Genomic DNA, 23,253 nt, shown 5'->3' with positions numbered 1-23,253 from the left:
ACATGAGCACATGAAGATGAAATAGATGGTGACAGATGCAAGAGCAGAGAATACCGAAGAACTTCACACAGAGAAACAGCCACAATACAAAGGAGATACACAGACTTGATGACCACTAGTATCTTGATCTAGTTCTCCTCTCTTTATTTGTTTGTAATTTTTATATTTATATGATTCATCAAACATTCATTGATTTATGATTATGTTTTGACATCTATGTATCATATCATTTGTTTCCATCAAAGTCAAACTACTGGCTCTCTCCCACATTTGCTCACTGTCTACAATGTGTTCACAAGATCACAACATCATTGCACACCTTCCAAGAATGTATTCATCTATGCTCATAAATGCATATACAGTTGAACCTCTCGTATCCGGACAAGTCGGGACTGGGGCTCATTCGGATAAGGGATTTGGCCGGATACGGGAGATTCAATGCTTTATACATGTACATATACATACACAAGTACTGATGTAGCCCATTGTAGTACCACATGTAGTAATGTGTATACTGCAACCTTTTCATTGTTACATTTGGGGATGTTTTGGGATGTTACATTTGGGGATGTTTTGGGATGTTAAAATGTCTGAAGGTAAGCAATTTGGAAGGAAATTTGATGTAATGTATGTTAATCATGTTGGAAGTAATATGTAATTCATGTGTGTTTGTGTAGGAGTTCTCAAGGAGTTGGGAATCCCCCTTTTCTCCCATAATTATTAAAAAAAAAAAAAAAAAAATTCACGGCGAGATTGCGTCCGTATAATAGAGAGATCCGGATAAAGGGAGGCCGGATAAGAGAGGTTCAACTGTATACAGAGACATAAGAATACATAAATGTATTCTCTTTCAAATTACACATAAAAGCATGTACAAATATGATGCTGTTTGTAGATTTGGCAAAATTAAATCAAAATCAAGATCAAATTATACTAAACCCGTTCTATTTCAGAAATAGACTTTCTACATTAGTCTAAAAAATTAGACTGATTTTGCTAAAAATAGGTGCTCAAAAAATGGGAAAATCAGTCTACAAATGATCGAAATTTTAAATCTTAATCTGAAATTGTGGTGCAAGGTTCGGCATAAACAAAATGGAATTAACAAATCTGTCCTTCATTCCTTTCAGAATTGCATCAGTCATAGCTAGATATGTCAATGTTGGTCTTCTGTCAAACCTGCTGAGCTGTCAAGGTTCGGCTTTTGACGAACCTGCCAAGCTGGCAAGGTTCGGCTCTAGACGAACCTGCCAAGCTGCTAAGGTTCGGCTTTTGACGAACCTGCCGAGCTGCCAGGGTTCGGCTTTTGACGAGCCTGCCGAGCTGCCCAGGTTCGGCTTTTGACGAACCTGCCAAGCTGGCAAGGTTCGGCTTTAGACGAACCTGCCGAGCTGCCCAGGTTCGGCTTTTGACGAACCTGCCGAGCTGCCCAGGTTCAGCTTTTGACAAATCTGCCGAGCTGCCAAGGTTCGGCTTTTGACGAACCTGCCAATCTGTACAGGTTCGGCTTTTGACGAACCTGCCGAGCTGGCAAGGTTCGGCTTTTGACGAACCTGCCGAGCTGCCAGGGTTCGGCTTTTGACGAACCTGCCAATCTGTACAGGTTCGGCTTTTGACGAACCTGCCGAGCTGGCAAGGTTCGGCTTTTGACGAACCTGCCGAGCTGCCAGGGTTCGGCTTTTGACGAACCTGCCGAGCTGCCCAGGTTCGGCTTTTGACAAACCTGCCGAGCTGCCAGTGTTCGGCTTTTGACGAACCTGCCGAGCTGCCAAGGTTCGGCTTTTGACGAACCTGCCGAGCTGCCAAGGTTCGGCTTTTGACGAACCTGCCAATCTGTACAGGTTCGGCTTTTGACGAACCTGCCAATCTGTACAGGTTCGGCTTTTGACGAACCTGCCGAGCTGGCAAGGTTCGGCTTTTGACGAACCTGCCCAGCTGCCAGGGTTCGGCTTTTGACGAACCTGCCGAGCTGCCCAGGTTCGGCTTTTGACAAACCTGCCGAGCTGCCAGGGTTTGGCTTTTGACGATCCTGCCTAGCTGCCAGGGTTCGGCTCTAGACGAACCTGCCCAGCTGCTAAGGTTCGGCTTTTGACGAACCTGCCGAGCTGCCAGGGTTCGGCTTTTGACGAGCCTGCCGAGCTGCCCAGGTTCGGCTTTTGACGAACCTGCCAAGCTGGCAAGGTTCGGCTTTAGACGAACCTGCCGAGCTGCCCAGGTTCGGCTTTTGACGAACCTGCCGAGCTGCCCAGGTTCAGCTTTTGACAAATCTGCCGAGCTGCCAAGGTTCGGCTTTTGACGAACCTGCCAATCTGTACAGGTTCGGCTTTTGACGAACCTGCCGAGCTGGCAAGGTTCGGCTTTTGACGAACCTGCCCAGCTGCTAGGGTTCGGCTTTTGACGAACCTGCCAATCTGTACAGGTTCGGCTTTTGACGAACCTGCCGAGCTGGCAAGGTTCGGCTTTTGACGAACCTGCCGAGCTGCCAGGGTTCGGCTTTTGACGAACCTGCCGAGCTGCCCAGGTTCGGCTTTTGACAAACCTGCCGAGCTGCCAGTGTTCGGCTTTTGACGAACCTGCCGAGCTGCCAAGGTTCGGCTTTTGACGAACCTGCCGAGCTGCCAAGGTTCGGCTTTTGACGAACCTGCCAATCTGTACAGGTTCGGCTTTTGACGAACCTGCCAATCTGTACAGGTTCGGCTTTTGACGAACCTGCCGAGCTGGCAAGGTTCGGCTTTTGACGAACCTGCCCAGCTGCCAGGGTTCGGCTTTTGACGAACCTGCCGAGCTGCCCAGGTTCGGCTTTTGACAAACCTGCCGAGCTGCCAGGGTTCGGCTTTTGACGATCCTGCCTAGCTGCCAGGGTTCGGCTCTAGACGAACCTGCCCAGCTGCTAAGGTTCGGCTTTTGACGAACCTGCCGAGCTGCCAGGGTTCGGCTTTTGACGAGCCTGCCGAGCTGCCCAGGTTCGGCTTTTGACGAACCTGCCAAGCTGGCAAGGTTCGGCTTTAGACGAACCTGCCGAGCTGCCCAGGTTCGGCTTTTGACGAACCTGCCGAGCTGCCCAGGTTCAGCTTTTGACAAATCTGCCGAGCTGCCAAGGTTCGGCTTTTGACGAACCTGCCAATCTGTGCAGGTTCGGCTTTTGACGAACCTGCCGAGCTGGCAAGGTTCGGCTTTTGACGAACCTGCCGAGCTGCCAGGGTTCGGCTTTTGACGAACCTGCCAATCTGTACAGGTTCGGCTTTTGACGAACCTGCCGAGCTGGCAAGGTTCGGCTTTTGACGAACCTGCCGAGCTGCCAGGGTTCGGCTTTTGACGAACCTGCCGAGCTGCCCAGGTTCGGCTTTTGACAAACCTGCCGAGCTGCCAGTGTTCGGCTTTTGACGAACCTGCCGAGCTGCCAAGGTTCGGCTTTTGACGAACTTGCCGAGCTGCCAAGGTTCGGCTTTTGACGAACCTGCCAATCTGTACAGGTTCGGCTTTTGACGAACCTGCCAATCTGTACAGGTTCGGCTTTTGACGAACCTGCCGAGCTGGCAAGGTTCGGCTTTTGACGAACCTGCCCAGCTGCCAGGGTTCGGCTTTTGACGAACCTGCCGAGCTGCCCAGGTTCGGCTTTTGACAAACCTGCCGAGCTGCCAGGGTTCGGCTTTTGACGATCCTGCCTAGCTGCCAGGGTTCGGCTTTTGACGAACCTGCCGAGCTGCCAAGGTTCGGCTTTTGACGAACCTGCCAATCTGTACAGGTTCGGCTTTTGACGAACCTGTTGAGCTGGCAAGGTTCGGCTATTGACGAACCTGCTGAGCTGCCGAGGTTCGGCTTTTGACGAACCTGCCGAGCTGGCAAGGTTCGGCTTTTGACGAACCTGCCGAGCTGGCAAGGTTCGGCTTTTGACGAACCTGCCGAGCTGGCAAGGTTCGGCTTTTGACGAACCTGCCGAGCTGCCAAGGTTCGGCTTTTGGAGAACCTGCCAATCTGTACAGGTTCGGCTTTTGACGAACCTGCCGAGCTGCCCAGGTTCGGCTTTTGACGAACCTGCCGAGCTGCCCAGGTTCGGCTTTTGACGAACCTGCCAAGCTCCCATGGTTCGTCTTTTGATGAACCTGCCCAGCTGCCCCGGGTTTAGCTTTTGATGAATGTGCTGAGCTACTCAGGTTTGGCTTTTGACAAACTTGCCTAGATGCACAGGTGGTGATTTTGCTGAACCTTCCCAGCTTTGTGTGAGAGGTGTCGTCAGCAAAGAAAATGAAACAAAAATTATTGCGAAGAATTGTAATGTATAGTTTGCATAAAAATAGTAATAGGTGTTCAGACATATTAACGTGGGATATGCTACACTTTTAATTGTTTGAAAGGAATCCTATACCAATATAGAAAAATATATGAAATTGCATGTAATTTAATAGTTTTCAAATCAGAGAACAGCCATGCCTGTGATACATATACAATGTACTATACTCACTTCATTTGTATGAATCAAGTTGTATGATAATTGTATAAAAGACTACTCAATTCAGCAAGAAATAGGCCAACTACATGCTCTATATTTCGATGTCTTTCAGAAATGGTCTTAATTAATTGCTGAAAAAAAAAAATTATTGATGGAGACATAAGGGCTCATAATATTGTCTTTCACACACAGACGCAGTCTACATGGCTGCATTAAGCATGCAGTGTAACTGAAGCTTCTAATATGTGGAGCAACATACACTAAATAAATAGACTTTTCAAATTTACCGTGTCAAGCGATAGGCACATTTCAGTTGATTTCCAGTACAAAAAGAGTACTGAGAAAATTGTATCCATGATTGTTAAGAAAAGAAGAGTCTTGAACTGTATTTTTTTTTTAGTTTGTTTAAAGTGGCCTCAGAAAGTAGTGAAGTTATTCTCTGTGGATAACATTACTCAACACTGAAATAGAAAAAGATACTCAACAGTTTTTAACCAAGTTAGGATAATTAACTCTTGCTTGCAGGTCCATATGCAGTATGCAGGGTCAAAAATTAACTGTGGCCCATTAGTCTGGTTTTAGGTTGATTAATTGTGGACCATCAATTTAAAAGAAAAAAGTTATCTGTTGTCCCCAAAGCAAGCAACTATCATAGAAAATAGATTGTTTTGTTGGTCTTATTTTGGGCCAGGACTCATTTCCTTTTTGGGCCACCAAAATTTCAGGCTAAACCATCTTAGACACCTGTTACACACAAACACACACACACACACACAAACAAAAACACAAACAACAACAAAGAACACACAAAAGAATATTAATTTTGGGCTGCCCCCCCCCCAAAAAAAAAAACAAACAAACAAACAAAAACAAAAACAAAACAAATATTATTGAATACATACATCTAGTTCAAATGTATTTAGAGCACCATTTCAACCCTCCCCCCCCCCCAAAAAAAAAAGGGGGGGGGGGGCAGAAGAAATATACAAAAGGATACTTCTCTCCCTGGTACAGCTTGGCAGGCCAGTAAAATGTATTTATACACATATGAAAATATGGGGCTGAGTGCAGTAATTTAGGCAAGCCTTGAGCTGGTGTGATTCTACTTACAGAGTATCTAGCTTCCAAAACATATTATGTGACAAACAGTTTATTTACAAGCCAAGGAAATTTGAATCCTACACTGTTAACTTAAGTCTGTTAGCACTTTTTGTCCATACTTCATGTATAGCTTCCATGATCATTTGACACAAATCATGTCCACATCACATTGAGCCATTTCTACTAATGTTCCTGAGGAGCAGTGGTACTGCTGCTGCTAGCTGTAAGCACATTCATCTATGGCAATAGCAGAAGCATTCTCATCCAGTGCACACAGGAGTACATTACTAATTGTAATTGTATGTATCCATATGCCTATTTATGTTGAATTTCACGGAGATGAATGCCATTCTGAATCCTGCAGAGGTGAGTGCTGTGGAAGTCTTAGTGCTGTTGTTACTTCTGTCTGGTGACATGACCCTATAAGGAAGAATATAAACAAAAATATGTGATTTAAAAACTTAAACACAAACTCTTGGGACAGTAACACACAGATAGTAAGGTGTTTCCTGTTTAGCTGCAGCACAGAGGTGTTTGTTTTCTTAAGCTTTGTTCGACTTTTCAAATCTCCTGTTTGGTGACCACACATGTACTTCTTAAACTGCCTACATTGTCCACACCTCTTTAGAGGGCCAATTTATGCAGAATTAGGATTAAATGCCTCTTGACTATTATATGGGGAGTATACGTGCTGTGATTGCATAGGAAGCACACCAGTAGTGTGAACTGTCTGACCTCACACTGGATTGTAAAAGGCTCATTATTACAGTCATGTAGTATAGCACTTATTTCGTCCGATTGTATTGTCGATAGGGTACTTGAGCTAGCGATGATAGCATAAAATGCCAAGTATATTTTCAAATAATTGAGGATGAACCATTCCTGTCATCCCTAGCATGTACATTGTATGAACTATTCAGACAAATTTTGATAATAAATCTGTACTCTCATTTTCGAGGATGTAAAGATAGATTTTCACATACTTCAACACCTTTATCTTTCTCCTCTCTTGAGTTATCTTCTTTGTTGCTCATATGAGGCCTCTTCAAATTTTACCTTCTTTCTGGAATCTTTATCAATGTACATTGTACTCGGTCATGTTTCATTTTCTATCTCTAAACTGCAGAGTGATTACTACATGATGATCAGGGCCTATCTGTAAACGTTACCCTTCAAAGTACATTTAAGGACCCGTCAAGTCTTCTACTACATTTTTTTCTCTTTAAATGTTGTGTAAGTTTCAATGTACCTACAAGTGTATATATCTTTTTACTTTATACTGTATAACAATGAATTGGGATATTTCATTTTCACACACCAGTCCATTGCTCTTTCTTATTGCCTTATTGAATTTAACATTGTTACATTTTGGAAGAAACAATACACATATTTTTCAGTATCAATATTGTCATTGTCTGCCTAAATTTTGCTCGACAACAATTTTGGTTCCTTTGATCTCAACAGAATAGAATTGCATCACATTTTTTGAATGGGAGGCAGGAAGTGCACATACATAAAGGTTTGCATATGACAAAGGGATGTCAAATGAGCTGACTGATTATTTTTCCTTCCAAAATTGAACAGTATTATAATATTTTGAAATTGCTTTGTGTTTATTGCCAGATATTATAACCATGACAGTAATTGGTTATCTGTTGTTAAAGGACAAGTTCACCTTCATAAACATAAGGATTGAGAAGACTACTCCAGTGTATGAATAACTTAGATGTCACATGCGTACAACAATATAAGGAAAATATAAAGAGAATTTCACAAAATGCCATCTTTTGAAAAAAGAACACATTCCCCTCACTCGTTACCGACAAATGTTATGGGTAATATTATTCCCCCTGCCTTTAGAAAGAGGCAAGTCAAGAGCTCTTTTATTATGCGAAAAAAGTGAAAATATGTTGAATTTTCTTTTACATTTTCTTTATACTGTTGTACGCATATGACTCACATGCTGTAGTAGTCTCCTCATCCAGCGGTTCCAGCACAAAAAATTTAAAAATTCATAACTTTTGCATCGATTGTCCAATTTTCCTCAAACTTTCACTGATGTGTTCTACTAATATTGTTGCATTTTCTCAATCCTTATGTTTATGAAGGTGAACTTGTCCTTTAAAAGGAATCTCTACATTGTGATGTAGGCAATCAGCCATCGTATGGAGACAGGGATTAAATGCATTTCCTTTCAACATAGACTTATTTTTTTAAATAGTTGAAAGTACTTGCTGAATGTGATTACTACTAAAAACTACAAAGAATGGAACTGTCCGAGTGCAAGACCTCTTTTAAGACCAGTATGCATCATGCGGAATAGCAGTAATTACTTTACTAATGCCTACTTTTTGCTTTGATGCAAATGAAAAACTTACCTTTAACACCTAGGAAAGTACTTTCAGCAGGATATTGATGGTAAGATTTGAATCATAGCTGTGTTGTCCAATATCTAAAAGTCAAATTCTTTTGTTGTTCATGAAGGATAACACCAGTCACATGTGTCTTGAGGAGTTCTGTATCATTGATACCCTGTAAAAAAAAAAGAAAACACATAGAAGGGAAAATATTCATTTCGTTTTTCATGCAAGAAACATTTTCTCAATTTGTGAACTAATTCTTGATATACGATGTATATGTCAGCAAATTTGGTTAACTAATTATTATTATAAAGTTGTTTGACACTTATAACAATCATGCGTGTCATGAATATCAAGAAATGAACTTGGTTTCAAAAGTTTGTATGAAGCAAAAGTCTATAGAGTTTGTTGACAAGGCTGGTGACAGACTTTCTCAAAATGCTTCTTGTAGCTGCATGTATTTTACATAGATGTGACTGCTGAGTACTGTTTTTTAGGGCATTTAATCCTTATCATCATATATCTGTTGGGTGATCAGCTTGCAGATTTTATTTACAGAAGTGTTGTCGGCCCACTTTTATCAGCATAAATGGGTGTCTTTTCATCCTAAATGTGTGTCATGCAGTCACAATCCATGTTTAGCTGTATGAACATTCAAAACTTGTTTTAAGTCTGGTTGAAATATATCACATTAGGACCTTTATCAATAACATTGTTGTAAAGAACAATGACTTGTCCAGCTCTAGCTAGCTGATAGTCAAGTTCAGTGTCCTGTTATCAACAACTGGCTAAGCAGTCCAATATACACTGAGGAGTATAAAAGCCCCAACCTGTTAAAGAACAAGTTCAGATCACCTTCATAGGCATGTGGGTTGAGTGAATGCAGCAATATTAGTAGAAATTGAACAGTTCAATGAGAGTTTGAGGAAAGTCTAACAATCCATTCAAAAGTTATCAATTTTTGAAGTTACTGCTTAGTCATAGCTGGATGAAAAGACTACTTTAGCTTGTGATGTCACATGTGTATGATATAAAGAAAGTATAAAGAAAATTCAACATATTTTTACTTTTCTTGCATAACAAAAGAACACTTCACTTTTCTCTTTCAGAAGGCAGGGGGAATAATATTACCCTTATATCGGTGACAAGTCAAAGAAATGTGCACTTTATTCAAAAAGTACAGTTTTGTGAAATTCTCTATTCATTTTGCATATAGTATCATTCTACACATATGACATGGTACACTATAGTAGTCTTCTCATCCAGCAGTGATTTTGAATGGAGTGTTGGATTTTCTCCAAACTTTCACTTAATGTGTTCTACTAATATTGTTGCAATCACTCAATCCACATGTAATAAAGGTTGACTTGTCTGTTAGGATCAAAGACACAAGCTGCAAGCTGCCTATATTCTGGTGTGATACCAACTCTTCTGGCCACTAGCTTCCCAGAAAATGCAGTGGTTGGAGTTACCTGCTCAATCTTGTTTATGTACACACTGATCAGGGAGGTGGAAAATGCTCTCATGCCCTTCACTGGTGGTCAATGGAATGTGGGACAGGGAGGCAAGCAAACAAACAACAACCACCACAGGGCTGTGAACTCACTGGCTCCCTGGCCACAATCATTCTTTCATGATATCCCCACTGTATGGTCTTCCAATACACTGATATCAACTGCATGCAAAGATGCCAGCGTTTCTTACTGCATGGCTCTGAGTGAATTCTCCTACCAAGGTGGAACTGCAGTAGGAGGGGTGAGGAAGGGCCATAAGGCAGGAGTTTGCTCCCCCACGAAACAGGTTAGGGAGCTTTTTACTTTAGGATTACAAATTGACAAATTGTGCCGTTAAAAGTAAAGGAGCTGGCTGATATGGTGTTTGAATTCGCATTTGGTGTTTTATTTTGCAACGTGCGATGCTCTCACCGCGACATTTTATGACTTTTTTCTTTCAAATATCGCGTAACTTTTGAGACCAAATTTGTCACTCCCGGCCATACCGTTTTGAAGCCATGCCCCTTTTGAAAAAAATTTGTCGACCTAAAAATTGCTCAAAAACATGATTTTATGTACAAATCCAATGTAAATTGTGTTTTTGCAATTAATTCATTACATATAAAAATAGATATTTTTACTTTCAGTAGCTGATAATGATTCATTTTAGCTTGATTATGCTTTAAAAAGTTTCTGCGACAAATTTTGACAAAAAAAAACTAAAACAAAAAGTAAAAAACAAAGAAATACATAAGAAATTCTATGAACAAATAAAATACATAAGAAAAATTATGAAGCTGAATTTTTTCTTCAATATTATTGTTGAGGATAATGAAAAAATATGTTCACCAAAAATTAGAAGTTTTGGAGCTTTACTTTTGGATTTATAGGCAAAAAAATTATTTTTGCTTAAATAAGCATTAAGTTAATATAAAATACATAAATTGAAATTTGAAAAATCTAACTATACAATCTTTTAGATTATTGGCCTCTACAGTAGTGCAAATTTTCGCGAGGATCGCGCGATCCACGACCAAGATCTGGGGGGGGGGGGGAGGCCAAAAAAGTTTGTCCCTCAAATAACCCAGTGGGATTAGGGTTAAACCCTAATCCTAGACACCAAGTGCATACTTTGAATGTACTTGTATATATGCATTCACCCACTGACACAAAGCACTGCATCCTTTAATTGCACAAACTGCTTCTTAGAAGGTTAGGAGGTAGATAAACTATTAAAGATGATTGAAGGCTTCTTCAACTCAAAGAGATATATTACCTCCTTGTTCTGCTACAGAGACCACATAAAACACAGAAAGGTGATTGGCCTTGACCACTGTCTTATCCCCAGTAGATAACCAGCCAGTAGGTATATTCATCACATCAGCTCAGTATCTTTTCTCTGTAACTGCCATTTCATCTACTTTTCCCCCTTATCATTCTGAGATACTTAGTTATTCTAAAGACAATCATTTGCAGGAAGATGTTAGACCCCAAATTGTGTATTTCTCCCCACTCCTCACTTCCCTCCTATACTTAATGTCCTTGCACTACCCTATGACCCACTGGTTTATTTAGAAAGCACTCAGTCCCTACTGACCTGTTCTACCCACTTCTATGTGCCCCTTTGTTTCAGGCTACTGACCAGCACATTCCATTGTGTTGACAACCACTACAGCAGAGCAGAGAGTTCATTGATAAAATCTCATGACCATATCAATTTAATTCCATTTCAATTTTTCTTATTGAAGTAGTCAAAGTACAATTTGTAATGAATGACATAAAGCAAATGAATATGAGCCCCCATGAAACAGAGCTTATGACCATGGTGCTGTAAGGATATTGTAGGAAGGGAGTGAGGAGTGGGGGAAAAATACACAAGTTGTAATGCATAAATGTAATTTAATTAACTTAATTAGAATTGCTCTGTTATGGATATCTCAGCCATTTCAAAACCAATTTTCATCAAATAAATGTTGAATTCCTCATGGAATTACATGCTCTTTCATATTTCATAAGAGGTTTCTTATTATCTCACCAAAACATGTTAGACCCTGAAATTAGGTCTCAACCAAAACTATACGATCCCTTTAATATGCATGTGAATTGAGAGAAAGTACCGATTTAGCAATATTATAAGTACAATACATCAATGCACGTTTGATGAAAGTCTGACTACTGTATCTGTTCAAAAGTTATGAGTTTGTGAAGTTTCAATGCTTCCATGGCAGGATAAGAAGACTAAAACATCTTGTGATGTCACTTATGTGTACAACAAAATAAAGAAAATATAAAGAAAAATCAACATACAATTGTATTTTTCACTTTGCAGCATTATGTATATGACAAGAACAATTGACTTGTCTCATTCAGAAGGCCGGGGAATAATATTACTCTAAACATACATCAGTACCAGTTAAGGGAATCCTTTGTACTTTCTTCTCAAAATGAAATTTTGTGGAATTCTCTTAATAGAAATGTTTTCTCTTTACATATCATTCTATACATGTGACATCACAGACAGTAGTAATTTTCATCAGGCAGTGACTGTACAGAAATTTTTAAAAATTGCTAACAAATTGAACAGATTGTATGATTTTCCTCAAAACTATTATTGATTTTCCTCAAACTGTCAATGTACTCTTCTGATAGCGCTCTATTTTCTCACATACTACACTTGTCACATGAAGATGGACTTGTTCTTTTATCTGATTTCAGACGTTTTACTCTAAACAAAACACTGTTCTTCAGATTATGAATGCATTGATATTTTTGCGGTACTAACATTTTTTTTTCTGCATTTTGGATTATTTGAATTTGTCCCACAAATGCTTTCACACCCCTTTTGGTACACATTATGCAGACTGTGCTACAAAAAGGGAAACCCAAACTGCAAGTTAATTCTCTGTGGAAAGGAAAAAAAAATCATGAAATATGATGTTGCACATCAATATAAATTTCATATTATATTTGGGAAATAACATGGCATGGTATAAAAAGATGTAAACATCATGATGATGGAAGATGATCGACATAGACCTTGAGGAATTGTGATTATGTGACAGTTTTACCATCAAGCAGTAGATCGAGTTACCATTTACTGGTACACAGATGAAATGTATAATAGTTTCCCGAAATTCACTTACATTTGGCTTTCATTGTGCATCATCATTGCATTCTCAAGCTCTTTCCTTTTTGGTCTGGTTCATTTCCTTGTCTAGTGTCTTCTCCAGGACAATACATTTCTGGCATTTTGAAGAAATCTCCAGTATGCATGAAATGAAAACTGATGAAGATAGAATATCAATTACACCAAACCCTAAATCTGAAATTTTTTATGCATGATCAAATCACCACTCCCATCAAAGTACTGCAGTGCACAAAATTACATGCATTAGAATATAGGGATATTAAAAAGCAAGTGTGCATAGGTTAACCAGAACACACATTCAAATCCCACCAGTAATTGAATGACAGCTACATGTACACTGTAGATGTTTCCAAATGTACCCCTTGATTAAGAAATTGAAAATTATATGTTTGAAAGACAAAATAAAATGACTTCAAAGGTCTACAAAAACTTTCTGAAGCACTCTCAATCTATTTTATTATATTTTCAAGTGTCACTTAGAATATACAACCGAAATGCCTCACAACAGTCACAATTGTGTGGATGCCTAAATCATCAATTGTGATGTCATTAATTCATATAGCACCATATCTGAAAATAAGAAAGAATCCAATTGAACATTACATTTTCAATGATTTTATAGAGCTGCGATTAGCTAATACGAGGTAATGAGATATATCTGCATTTTTAATTGTGACACTATAAAGAATATGCATAGGTTTTCTATGTATCATGTATTCCCAAATAATTCATTAGCACTTGTTGAAAAATAAACATGTTGAGCATTCTCTGTTGGTGCAAAAACTCCCCATGATTGGCAAGTATGTTTGCATAAAACTTACCTTTTTCACTCTCACTTGCCAGAAGAACTTTGACGATGATTTGTAGAATTCAGCTCGGCCAAGAGTATATAGGATCCAGTATTTCTGCCTTGCCACGAAGATACTGACTGTTATGTCTCTCTTGGTGCATATTCCATGAGGCAAGCGAATTTCATCTTTATGTGGCATGCAAACTCCTCTGTAGGAGTCGATCTTTCAGCATCATGTCTAATATGAGCTCATCAAAACTCAGGTGAGATAAATCCATCATGTCAGAAGCTCCATTGGTATTTGTTCTTGTTGATAATTTTGAGGACAAAATGTTAGCACCATCTCCATCATCATCAATACTGAGCTGAGATATCAAGTTCATTGATATTTCCATCATTCGTCTCCATTGTATAGTTGTCCAGAGGAACATCTGCAGCTGATGAATGTGCTATCTAACCAGAGTACACAGCTGGTATGGATGGAGCATCAGTTCACTTTCTCAATGAAGGCTGAGAGGAATGCCAAGGAACTTTGAGTTTCAACCACAGACTGCCCAAACATTGTTTGCTGACTGTGGTTAATTGGCAGACCACAAAGCACTTCTGTGAGAAACAAACCATAGGGCTTGCACTTCCCCAAACCAGCAGTGCATTAGGGCTATACATTGTATCTCTTCCCCCTCCCTGGCTATATCAACAATCTGATCTTGGAGGCGCACAAGAGAGTTTTCATTGTCTCTGATAAGGAGATAATTTATTAGGATTGCCTGCTCAGTGTAACTTATTGGCAAGGGCCTGTTTTATAAAAGTATACAGGTATAACCTCATTGCATGGACTAGCAGCCAAAGCCTTATACGAATTGCCCACCCGACTCATATTATCTTGCACAAGGAGAAAAGGAGGTTAGTGTAGTGCACATGTTCCTATACCACAAGTGGAGGATACCATATATCAAGAATCATCAGTCATCTTCTCCATCAAACAGGTATAATGCATCTTAACTCTCTGTGATTCAATGGCATACTACTTTATGATCTTGTGTTACTTTTACATGTGCTGTGTTTAAGCTCAATTTGCTATGTGGAATCAGTGTTTCGAAATACACTGTACTGATTCAAAATGCCATTCACAGGATTGAGTACCGATGTGCTCAGTCTTTTTGTGCTCAGTCTTTTTGAGCTCCAGAAAGAGACGATACTGCAAATATGCTATGCCTATTGTTGAAATACTTTGAACTGTACTCTACTGAACTATTCAGCTTGCATACTGTATGTGTTTTTATATGTTTCATATGTTATAGTGCTGGAGCATAACATTCCTGAAGCTGAATATTAACTCTTTATGTGCCATGGTGGAAACCCCCTGTATGCCACGTTATTCTGGGACACGAAGGTAGACATGCTTTGAGAAAGAATTCTGTTTTTCCAATTTGTGTAACTTCTACAAATTTCAGCTGTTGAGCTTTGACATAATAGTGAGCAAAGTTTAGAGGAATGCCAAACTTTGCTTCAATATAAATTGAATGACAAATCTATTTTCAATTTTCTTTTGAATGACCAGTTTGCTACATTACTGTGAAGGCATGACTTTTGCACATGAAACCATGACAGAAACTTAGAATGTACACACAAATCTATAGTTGGGAACACCGCTTGACAGTCAATCACCACATAGAATGCAAGCCGTATGTGAGAGGAACAAAAGCGCTAGAAACGCTTTCATTGTACCGCGGGACTAGCGATTTATCGATCGGTTTTGGCGGCTTTGTTTATTGAGCAGAATATGCAAAGTTGGCACGCCGTCGACTGAGTCGGACGTGCGAACATGGCACATAAAGAGTTAATAATGAAAACATTGTTTAGTCAAATGAGCAATTAATGTTCCTCAAATTTTTATCTTACCCTTTGTGGAATATTCTCCTTTTTTCTGCAGCATATTTTGTGACTGTGGCAATTGAAAATCTCACAATTAAGCTAGTGAATAAAAATTGTTTCATTTTCATGTTTGAATATCACGTTTTCACTGCAGTTTGGTCCCCAAATTGGTATGCATGAACCATGTAGCTTCTTGTGGTTATCAGCGTACTGGATAATCAAAACACAAGAATGAACCTTTCAATGTGGCATGATAGAAGTGCATGTTTTTGCATTTCAACAATAAAAAAGCATTTCGCTGAAAACTGATTAAACTGAACTGCATTTAAGATGTATTTCTGCCTATTATTCACTGCAACTATAAAACTGTTTCTAATCCCTATTTTTGTGATCTTCGCAAAGGGACATTGCAACAGATGAAAAATTTGGAGCCTGACAGGATCATTAACCCTAATTAGGCCGGGGGGGCCTCCGAGGCCCCCCTCTCGACATTTCGCGCGATGTGTCGCTATTGCGAAAAGATAACGCCGCGACGTTTCATGACTTTTTTCTTTCAAGTCTCCCGCATCTTTTGACACCAAATTTGCGATGCCCGGGTGCACGGTTCCGAAGTTGCGCATAAATATGTACGTGCATGTCTGACCAAAAATTGCTCAAAAACGTGAATTCGTGTACAATTTCAATGCAAACTGTGCTTACACGCAAATTTCGTAAAAGCATGATTATTTTGGGCTGGGCAGGCTCGTCAAAAGCCGAACCCTTTCCAACTCGGCAGGTTCGTCAAAAGCCGAACCTTGGCAGCCCAGCAGGTTCGTCAAAAGCCGAACCTGGGCAGCTGGGCAGGTTTGTCAAAAGCCGAACATGGGCAGCCCGGCAGGTTTGTCAAAAGCCGAACCTTGCCAGCTCGGCAGGTTCGTCAAAAGCCGAACCTGGGCAGCTCGGCAGGTTCGTCAAAAGCCGAACCTTGGCAGCTCGGCAGGTTCATCGAAAGCCAAACCCTGGCAGCTCAGCAGGTTCGAACGTCAAAAGCTGAACCTTGCCACCTCCGCAAGTACGTCAAAAGCCGAACCTGGGCAGCTCGGCAGGTTTGTCAAAAGCCGAACCTGGGCAGCTCGACAGGTTCGTCAAAAGCCGAACCTTGCCAGCTCGGGAGGTTCGTCAAAAGCCGAACCTTGCCAGCTCGGCAGGTTCGTCAAAAGCCGAACCTGGGCAGCTGGGCAGGTTCATCAAGAGCCGAACCTTGGCAGCTCGGCAGGTTCGTCAAGAGCCGAACCTTGGCAGCTCGGCAGGTTTGTCAAAAGCCGAACCTTTGGAGCTCGGTAGGTTCGTCAAAACCCGAACCTTGGCAGCCTGGCAGGTTCGTCAAAAGCCGAACCTGGGCAGCTGGGCAAGTTCGTCAAAAGCCGAACATGGGCAGCGTGGCAGGTTCGTCAAAAGCCGAAGCTTGCCAGCTTGGCAGGTTCGGCTTTTGCCAGCTCGGCAGGTTCGTCAAAAGCCGAACCTTGGGAGCTCGGCAGGTTCGTCAAAAGCCGAACCTTGCCAGCTCGGCAGGTTTGTCAAAAGCCGAACCTGAGCAGCTCGACAGGTTCGTCAAAAGCCGAACCTTGCCAGCTCGGGAGGTTCGTCAAAAGCCGAACCTTGCCAGCTCGGCAGGTTTGTCAAAAGCCGAACCTGGGCAGCTGGGCAGGTTCGTCAAGAGCCGAACCTTGGCAGCTCGGCAGGTTTGTCAAGAGCCGAACCTTGGCAGCTCGGCAGGTTTGTCAAAAGCCGACCCTTTGGAGCTCGGTAGGTTCGTCAAAAGCCGAACCTTGGCAGCCCGGCAGGTTCGTCAAAAGCTGAACCTGGGCAGCCGGGCAGGTTCGTCAAAAGCCGAACCTGGGCAGCTGGGCACTTTCGTCAAGAGCCAAACCTTGGCAGCTCGGTAGGTTCGTCAAGAGCCGAACCTTGGCAGCTCGGTAGGTTCGTCAAGAGCCGAACCTTGGCAGCTCGCCATCAAGAGCCGTACCTGGGCAGCTGGGCAGGTTTGTCAAAAGCCGAATCTTGCCAACTCGGCAGGTTCATCAAAAGCCGAACTTTGGCAGCCCGGCAGGTTCGTCAAAAGCCGAACCTTGGCAGCCCGGCAGGTTCGTCAAAAGCCGAACCTTGGCAGCTGGGCAGGTTCGTCAAAAGCCGAACCTGGGCAGCCTGGCAGGTTCGTCAAAAGCCGAACCTTGGCAGCCCAGCAGGTTCGTCAAAAGCCGAACCTGGGCAGCCCGGCAGGTTTGTCAAAAGCCGAACCTGGGCAGCCCGGCAGGTTCGTCAAAAGCCAAACCTTGCCAGCTCGGCAGGTTCGTCAAAAGCCGAACCTTGTCAGCTCGGCAGGTTCGTCAAAAGCCGAACCTGGGCAGCTCGGCAGGTTCGTCAAAAGCCGAACCTTGCCAGCTTGGCAGGTTCGTCAAAAGCCGAACCTGGACAGCTCGGCAGGTTCGTCAAAAGCCGAACCTTGCCAGCTCGACAGGTTCGTCAAAAGCCGAACCTGGGCAGCTCAGCAGGTTCGTCAAAAGCCGAACCTTGAGAGCTCAGCAGGTTTGGCAGAAGACCAACATTGACATATCCAGCTATGACTGATGCAATTCTGAAAAGAATGAAGGACAGGTTTGTTAATTCCATTTTGTTTATGCCAAACCTTGCACCACAATTTCAGATTAACATTTAAAATTTTGATCATTTGTAGACTGTTTTTCCCATTTTTTGAGCACCTGTTTTTAGCAAATTTAGTCTAATTTTTTAGACTAACGTAGAAAGTCTATTTCTTGAATAGAACGGGTTACTACTACAACAACCAAAAAACACAGTTAGCAAAAATGAAATTAATTCAAGATCAAATATAGAAAAACCCAAACAAAGTATTCAGTGTTAGATCAACAAAAATAGACATGCATGGGATAATATCTAGGCATCCAGCTCAATAGATATTGATATTTTGTAAATCATGTTTGTCTGCTGTGTATTGATCAGACGACAGAGCGTCAGTTCAATGTGATGGGATGATGCTGCCGGAGAATGAGATGAGATATGTGTGAACAAAATCACATACAGATGGAAAGAAGAGGGAAAGCAAAAAAAGGGACAGGACAAGAGAAAGAGAAGGTTGGAGGGAGATGAACAGATGGAGTGATGGAGGGATGGGGAAAAGGAGATAGGGAGATAGATATGGGAGAGATTGAGATAATACTGAGAGATGGATAGAGAGAAAGAGAGATAAAAAGAAAAAAGAATGAATAACAGATAAAGATAATAGATAAGAAAGATATGAAAGATAAACAGAAAGAGATAGGGTGAAGAAAAAGGAGAGAAGTGAGGGGGAGAGAGATAGATAGAAAGAGAATACAGAGAGTAAGAGAAATGAGAATACACAAGAGACAATGATAATATAATTCTACAAGAAAGATAAAGATAAATAAAGAGATAGGGATAAGAATCAAGGAGAGAAAGAGAAGGGGAGAGAGAAAAAGGAGACAGCGGGAGAATATGATGAGGAGCCAAAACTAATCCTTAATGGACAGTCAATATTGGTATATCATCATACCTGGATGGTATAGATGTGTGACCTTGATGACAGATATATATGTATTAGCAGGATACATATGAGAAGCATTCCCATAATATATACCTTCAAAATGTGTTTCATACACTTCTCCTCATAAAGTTTGTTCCCTAAAACTTCTCCCTGAATGGGTGCCATATGGTGAAACTACCCCCCCCCCCAAAAAAAAAAAAATCAAAGCAAAAACAAAATGAAGACAATACCGTGTCTTTTTTGTCAAATATATCAAACATTTCAAAATTCAAGAAATCATGATTACTGATTTTGATTTTCTTGTTTGTTTCCATATTTTCTAAACTTTGCCATTACAAAAGTATATTGCATGGATTGTTTCCTTCTTGGCATTTTATATGTCAGTGTCATCTACTTAATGGTATGACCAAATGCCATGCAATAGTGCAAACTGAATTAACTTCTACATTCATTTATTCTGCTGTAGCAGGAACCATACTATTAATCAACAGTATTCCTTATCACATTCAAATCAATCTTCAATCAAAAAAAGTATCAAAGTATGAGTCTTTTAACTGCATTTGGAAAGGCATATGGTCAAAGTGGAAAGTATCAAGGGAATGTATAAAGAATCTCATTTTCACATTAGATACCGGTAATAAGGTAATGGACATACTGATATAATTTCCACAAAACTCAGCAGTGTAGTAGACTTTGTAGATCCCAAAATCCAATTATTGCCCCAATACTGAGCTGTATTATACAGCTACGTGACACCTTGGAAATGTAGTTGCAGGTGAATAACCTTTACTGAAAAGTTTTGACTCACACTGATATAATGCTGGATATTAAGATCAGTTGAGGTTTGCAATCTGTTTTCTTCTCTGATTACAAGTGCCAGCTTTTGATAGTATGTGGCGGATGTTACATGAGTTTGTATTGAGAGGAATCTTTGTGTCAAAGATTACTGAATGTGTAAGCATAAAAGTGACTAGATCAACAAAATTTCATAATAGAGATTTATACCTCTTTATCCAAATGATTGGGATTAATTTCAAAAGTACAAGAATTATTACAAGCAATAGGGTCAGCATTCATTATTATCATCCTCGTTATCATCATCATCATCATCCTCATCATCATCTTCATCATCATCCTCGTCGTCATCATCATCATCATCATCATCATCATCATCCTCGTCATCATCTTCATCATCATCCTCGTTATCATCATCATCCTCGTTATCATCATCATCATCATCATCTTCCCCAACCTCTCGATCCTCATTATCATTATCAATGTCACATTTTCATATCACTGTAATCATTACTATTGGTGCTATTATCATAATCATTATCAGTGTTATCATCATCATAATTACTAATCATCATCATCATCATCTCCAATCCTATGAAAACATAAATGTGAATAGAACGGGAGAACGAGGGAAAAATGGAAATGAAGATCAAGAAGGAGGAAGCCAGGACAGAGAATGAGCTCTCCTGCGCATTAGGGGATCATCTGCCGGAATGCTACTCCGCGTTGTCATTGCATTAGGCCGACAAATCGAGTTAGAACCCACCTTGGCAACCACGCCTGTGCAACTGAGCCGTTTCTGCATCCCCCCACATGCCCATCACACTGTGGGATATGCCTTACAACCAGCCTAGCCTCGCTTCAAGACTGAGATGCATTAATCATAACTTTTTTCAGAAACAAAGTCATGGATATGACCTGACCAAATATGCAATTAGATTTTTACCGTCCATTTGACACCAGGGACAAAACACAAGAAATTTTGTCACACATAATTATTCAGAAACATACAATTCTGATGGAGAATTTGTGCAACTTCACTTAATAAATCTTGCTGAAACAAGAGTTCAGAAATGAGGAAAATTGTAACAACCTCATTGACTTCAAATCTGAACTGAAGACCTATGAATCTTTTCAAGAAACTTTGAGAATGATGTGTGACACATTGTGGGAGCTGGGAGCCTTTGAATGTTTCAACAGATAAATGGCGCTATATAAATGCTGTTTTATCATCATCATCATCAAAGAGGGCATCCTCCTTCATGTCATTTACGTACAAACATTCCTCGTCATGTTTTCCCCAGTTATCTCCAGGACGTCTGTGTGATTTACAGCCATTTCAGGTAATAAGGGCAAAAGTTATACCTCACACAGTATCGGGTCACATAAACAACACAGAGCTGTTAACTAAATGACTCGGTGAGGGATCGGTATGTTGCCCGCGCGCTGATTGGTCAATTCATTTCAAATCCGGAGGGTTGCGCCGGCTGACCTTTAAGTATCACAGCCTCTGGATGACATACACCAATTGAACCTGACAGCTATCTAGGTTTTATTCGGATGCAGGTAGAGGGATATTACATATGACTGAAGGGTTTCGTGATGTCTGAGCCACTATATGTGTGTATATATATAACTCAGGCTGGTATAGCATCACTAATTGGACTGAGAAGGGTTCTATATTTACATCAGTACATGAGGAAGGGATAAGGGGGCAGAGAAGAAGAAGGGGGAAGAAATAGTCTAGCTGGCAGGCTGACAATGAAAGACAGCTACTACACAGAGGCAGAGAGAAGAGGAACTTTATGTGGAAATTGAAAAAGAAAAATTATCTGCAAGAAGATCATTCTTGATACAGAGATAGAGAGATATGAAGAAATATATAAATATAGGGGAAGGATGAAGAGTATTACACCTAGCAGGAGATGAAGAGGATCAAAATGAGCAGAAAATAACAAGGATCAGAAGGGATGGTGCATGGAGTGGGTTAGAAACAGCAGAAGATTATATGGATCAGAGGGAGCGGGATGTGAGGAGAATTCGAAGGAGCAGAGAATAAAGGGATCAGAAGAAGGAGATAAAGAGGATCAAAAGGAGCAGGAGATGGAGTAGATATGAAGATGCAGGAGAAGAATAGGAGTAGAAGGTGGAGAAGGAGTGGATGGTGGAGAGGATTAGAAGGAGCAGAAGATGAAGAAGATGAGGAGGAGCAGAACAAGGAGATGAACTGGATTAAACAGAGCAGGAGTAGAAGTGGATCAGATGAAGCAGATGAGGATGATCAGAAGGGAGCAGGGGATGAAGTGGATCAAAGGAGATGAAGATGATGTAAGATTAGAGGGAGCACGAGATGAAGCAGATTAGTAGGATTAAAAGGGGATGATAAGGAATAGAAGGAGCAAAAGATCTTGAGAATGAGAAGGTGTATGAGATTAAGAGGATCGGAAGTATCGAGCAATGAAGAGGATCACAAAGGAGCAAGAGGATCAGAGGAGATGAAATGAAGGAGGATAGAAGGAGCTGAAGAGGATCAGAAGGATCAGGAGGTGGTGTGGATCTTGAGCTTGAGTTGAAGAGGATCAGAATTAACAGAAAAGGAGACTTATGAGAAGCGGAAGTAGAAACAAGAAAGGGGGAAGATATCTAACTGGAGTAGGGATGAGGAAAATAAGTGCAGCAAAATATGCAAATTAATATCTATCTCTTCACTGAGAAATGAAATTAAAGTCTCAAGTCACATTTCTCTTAACTCTGTGAAGTCAAGAAGTCATGGCTGATCTTGATGAACAAAATGATGCAATTCAATGCCGATTGCTTCTTACCTTGTCTTTACTACTGTCCTCTGCCTCAAAGACATCCCCATCATTTGAGTGGTCTGCTCCATACAGGAACTGCCGTTTCAGCTGTGCAGCACTGAGCGAGGTGGGACTCTTCAACTCTCCCGTAGGGGTGCTGGATGCCACTGGACATGGACTTTCAGGAGGGGTCTTGTAAGGCAAAGGGGTGGATGGAGTGGTAGGGGGAGTACCATAGATGGACTTCTTTTGTTCTGAGGATGCATTGAGGGAGTCCTCATCCTCAATGCTACCAGGGAGGGATGAGGAGGATACACTGGGAGATTGTGGTTGCCATGACGACTTGGGAGTTGATGAAATTGCTGGTGATTTTGTTTTGCCTAGAGGTAATGAAACATTGAAAGAGAGGACCATTACAACCTGTCAAACACATCAAAAATTTCAATGGGCAAATCCAGAAATGGGAGTTTCATTCCTTTTTTTTTCTTACAAAACCTGATTGGATGAATATATTACTTCCATTACACATACTGTATGCAGACTCACCAGCAGCAGAACATTGTGCATAAAACAAATTACACAGAGTAATATTCAATATTTTTTCTTTTCACTGATTGAAGAGCAGAACTTGTCATAATGTCACTTTGCCCATAGAAAAGAGAAAACTAAAGGAACATCTTACTTTAGGTTCTCAAGTTAATCATGATGTCAGTGTAACATCAACATTAACTTAACATTAACATTAGCATTAACTTCCATATTGTGTGCAATCATTTCAGTGTAACATTTTTCTCTCCAATTTGCAGCACTCAAAGTGGATATCTTGTTTGTCAGTTTCATCTGAGCGAATGGACTCGAACTCGATATTCTTCACAGGGACAAACTTT

At 40.9% G+C, this 23,253-nt stretch overlaps 1 protein-coding gene across 1 annotated transcript in view; it reads right to left on the bottom strand.

Moving 5' to 3' along the window:
• The window catches only part of LOC140227602 (uncharacterized), a 206,198-nt gene that overhangs the window by 42,535 nt on the left and 140,410 nt on the right, over positions 1-23,253 (bottom strand). The window contains exon 16 of the mRNA XM_072308019.1: positions 22,394-22,746. Coding sequence (XP_072164120.1) covers positions 22,394-22,746 — 353 coding nt within the window. The remainder of the gene's footprint in view (positions 1-22,393; positions 22,747-23,253) is intronic.

This window comes from Diadema setosum, chromosome 4 (genome assembly GCF_964275005.1).
Source record: "Diadema setosum chromosome 4, eeDiaSeto1, whole genome shotgun sequence".
Lineage (NCBI taxonomy): Eukaryota > Metazoa > Echinodermata > Echinoidea > Diadematoida > Diadematidae > Diadema > Diadema setosum.
The sequence above is the reverse complement of the archived record's forward strand: the minus strand, read 5'-3'. Positions and strand labels throughout refer to the sequence as shown.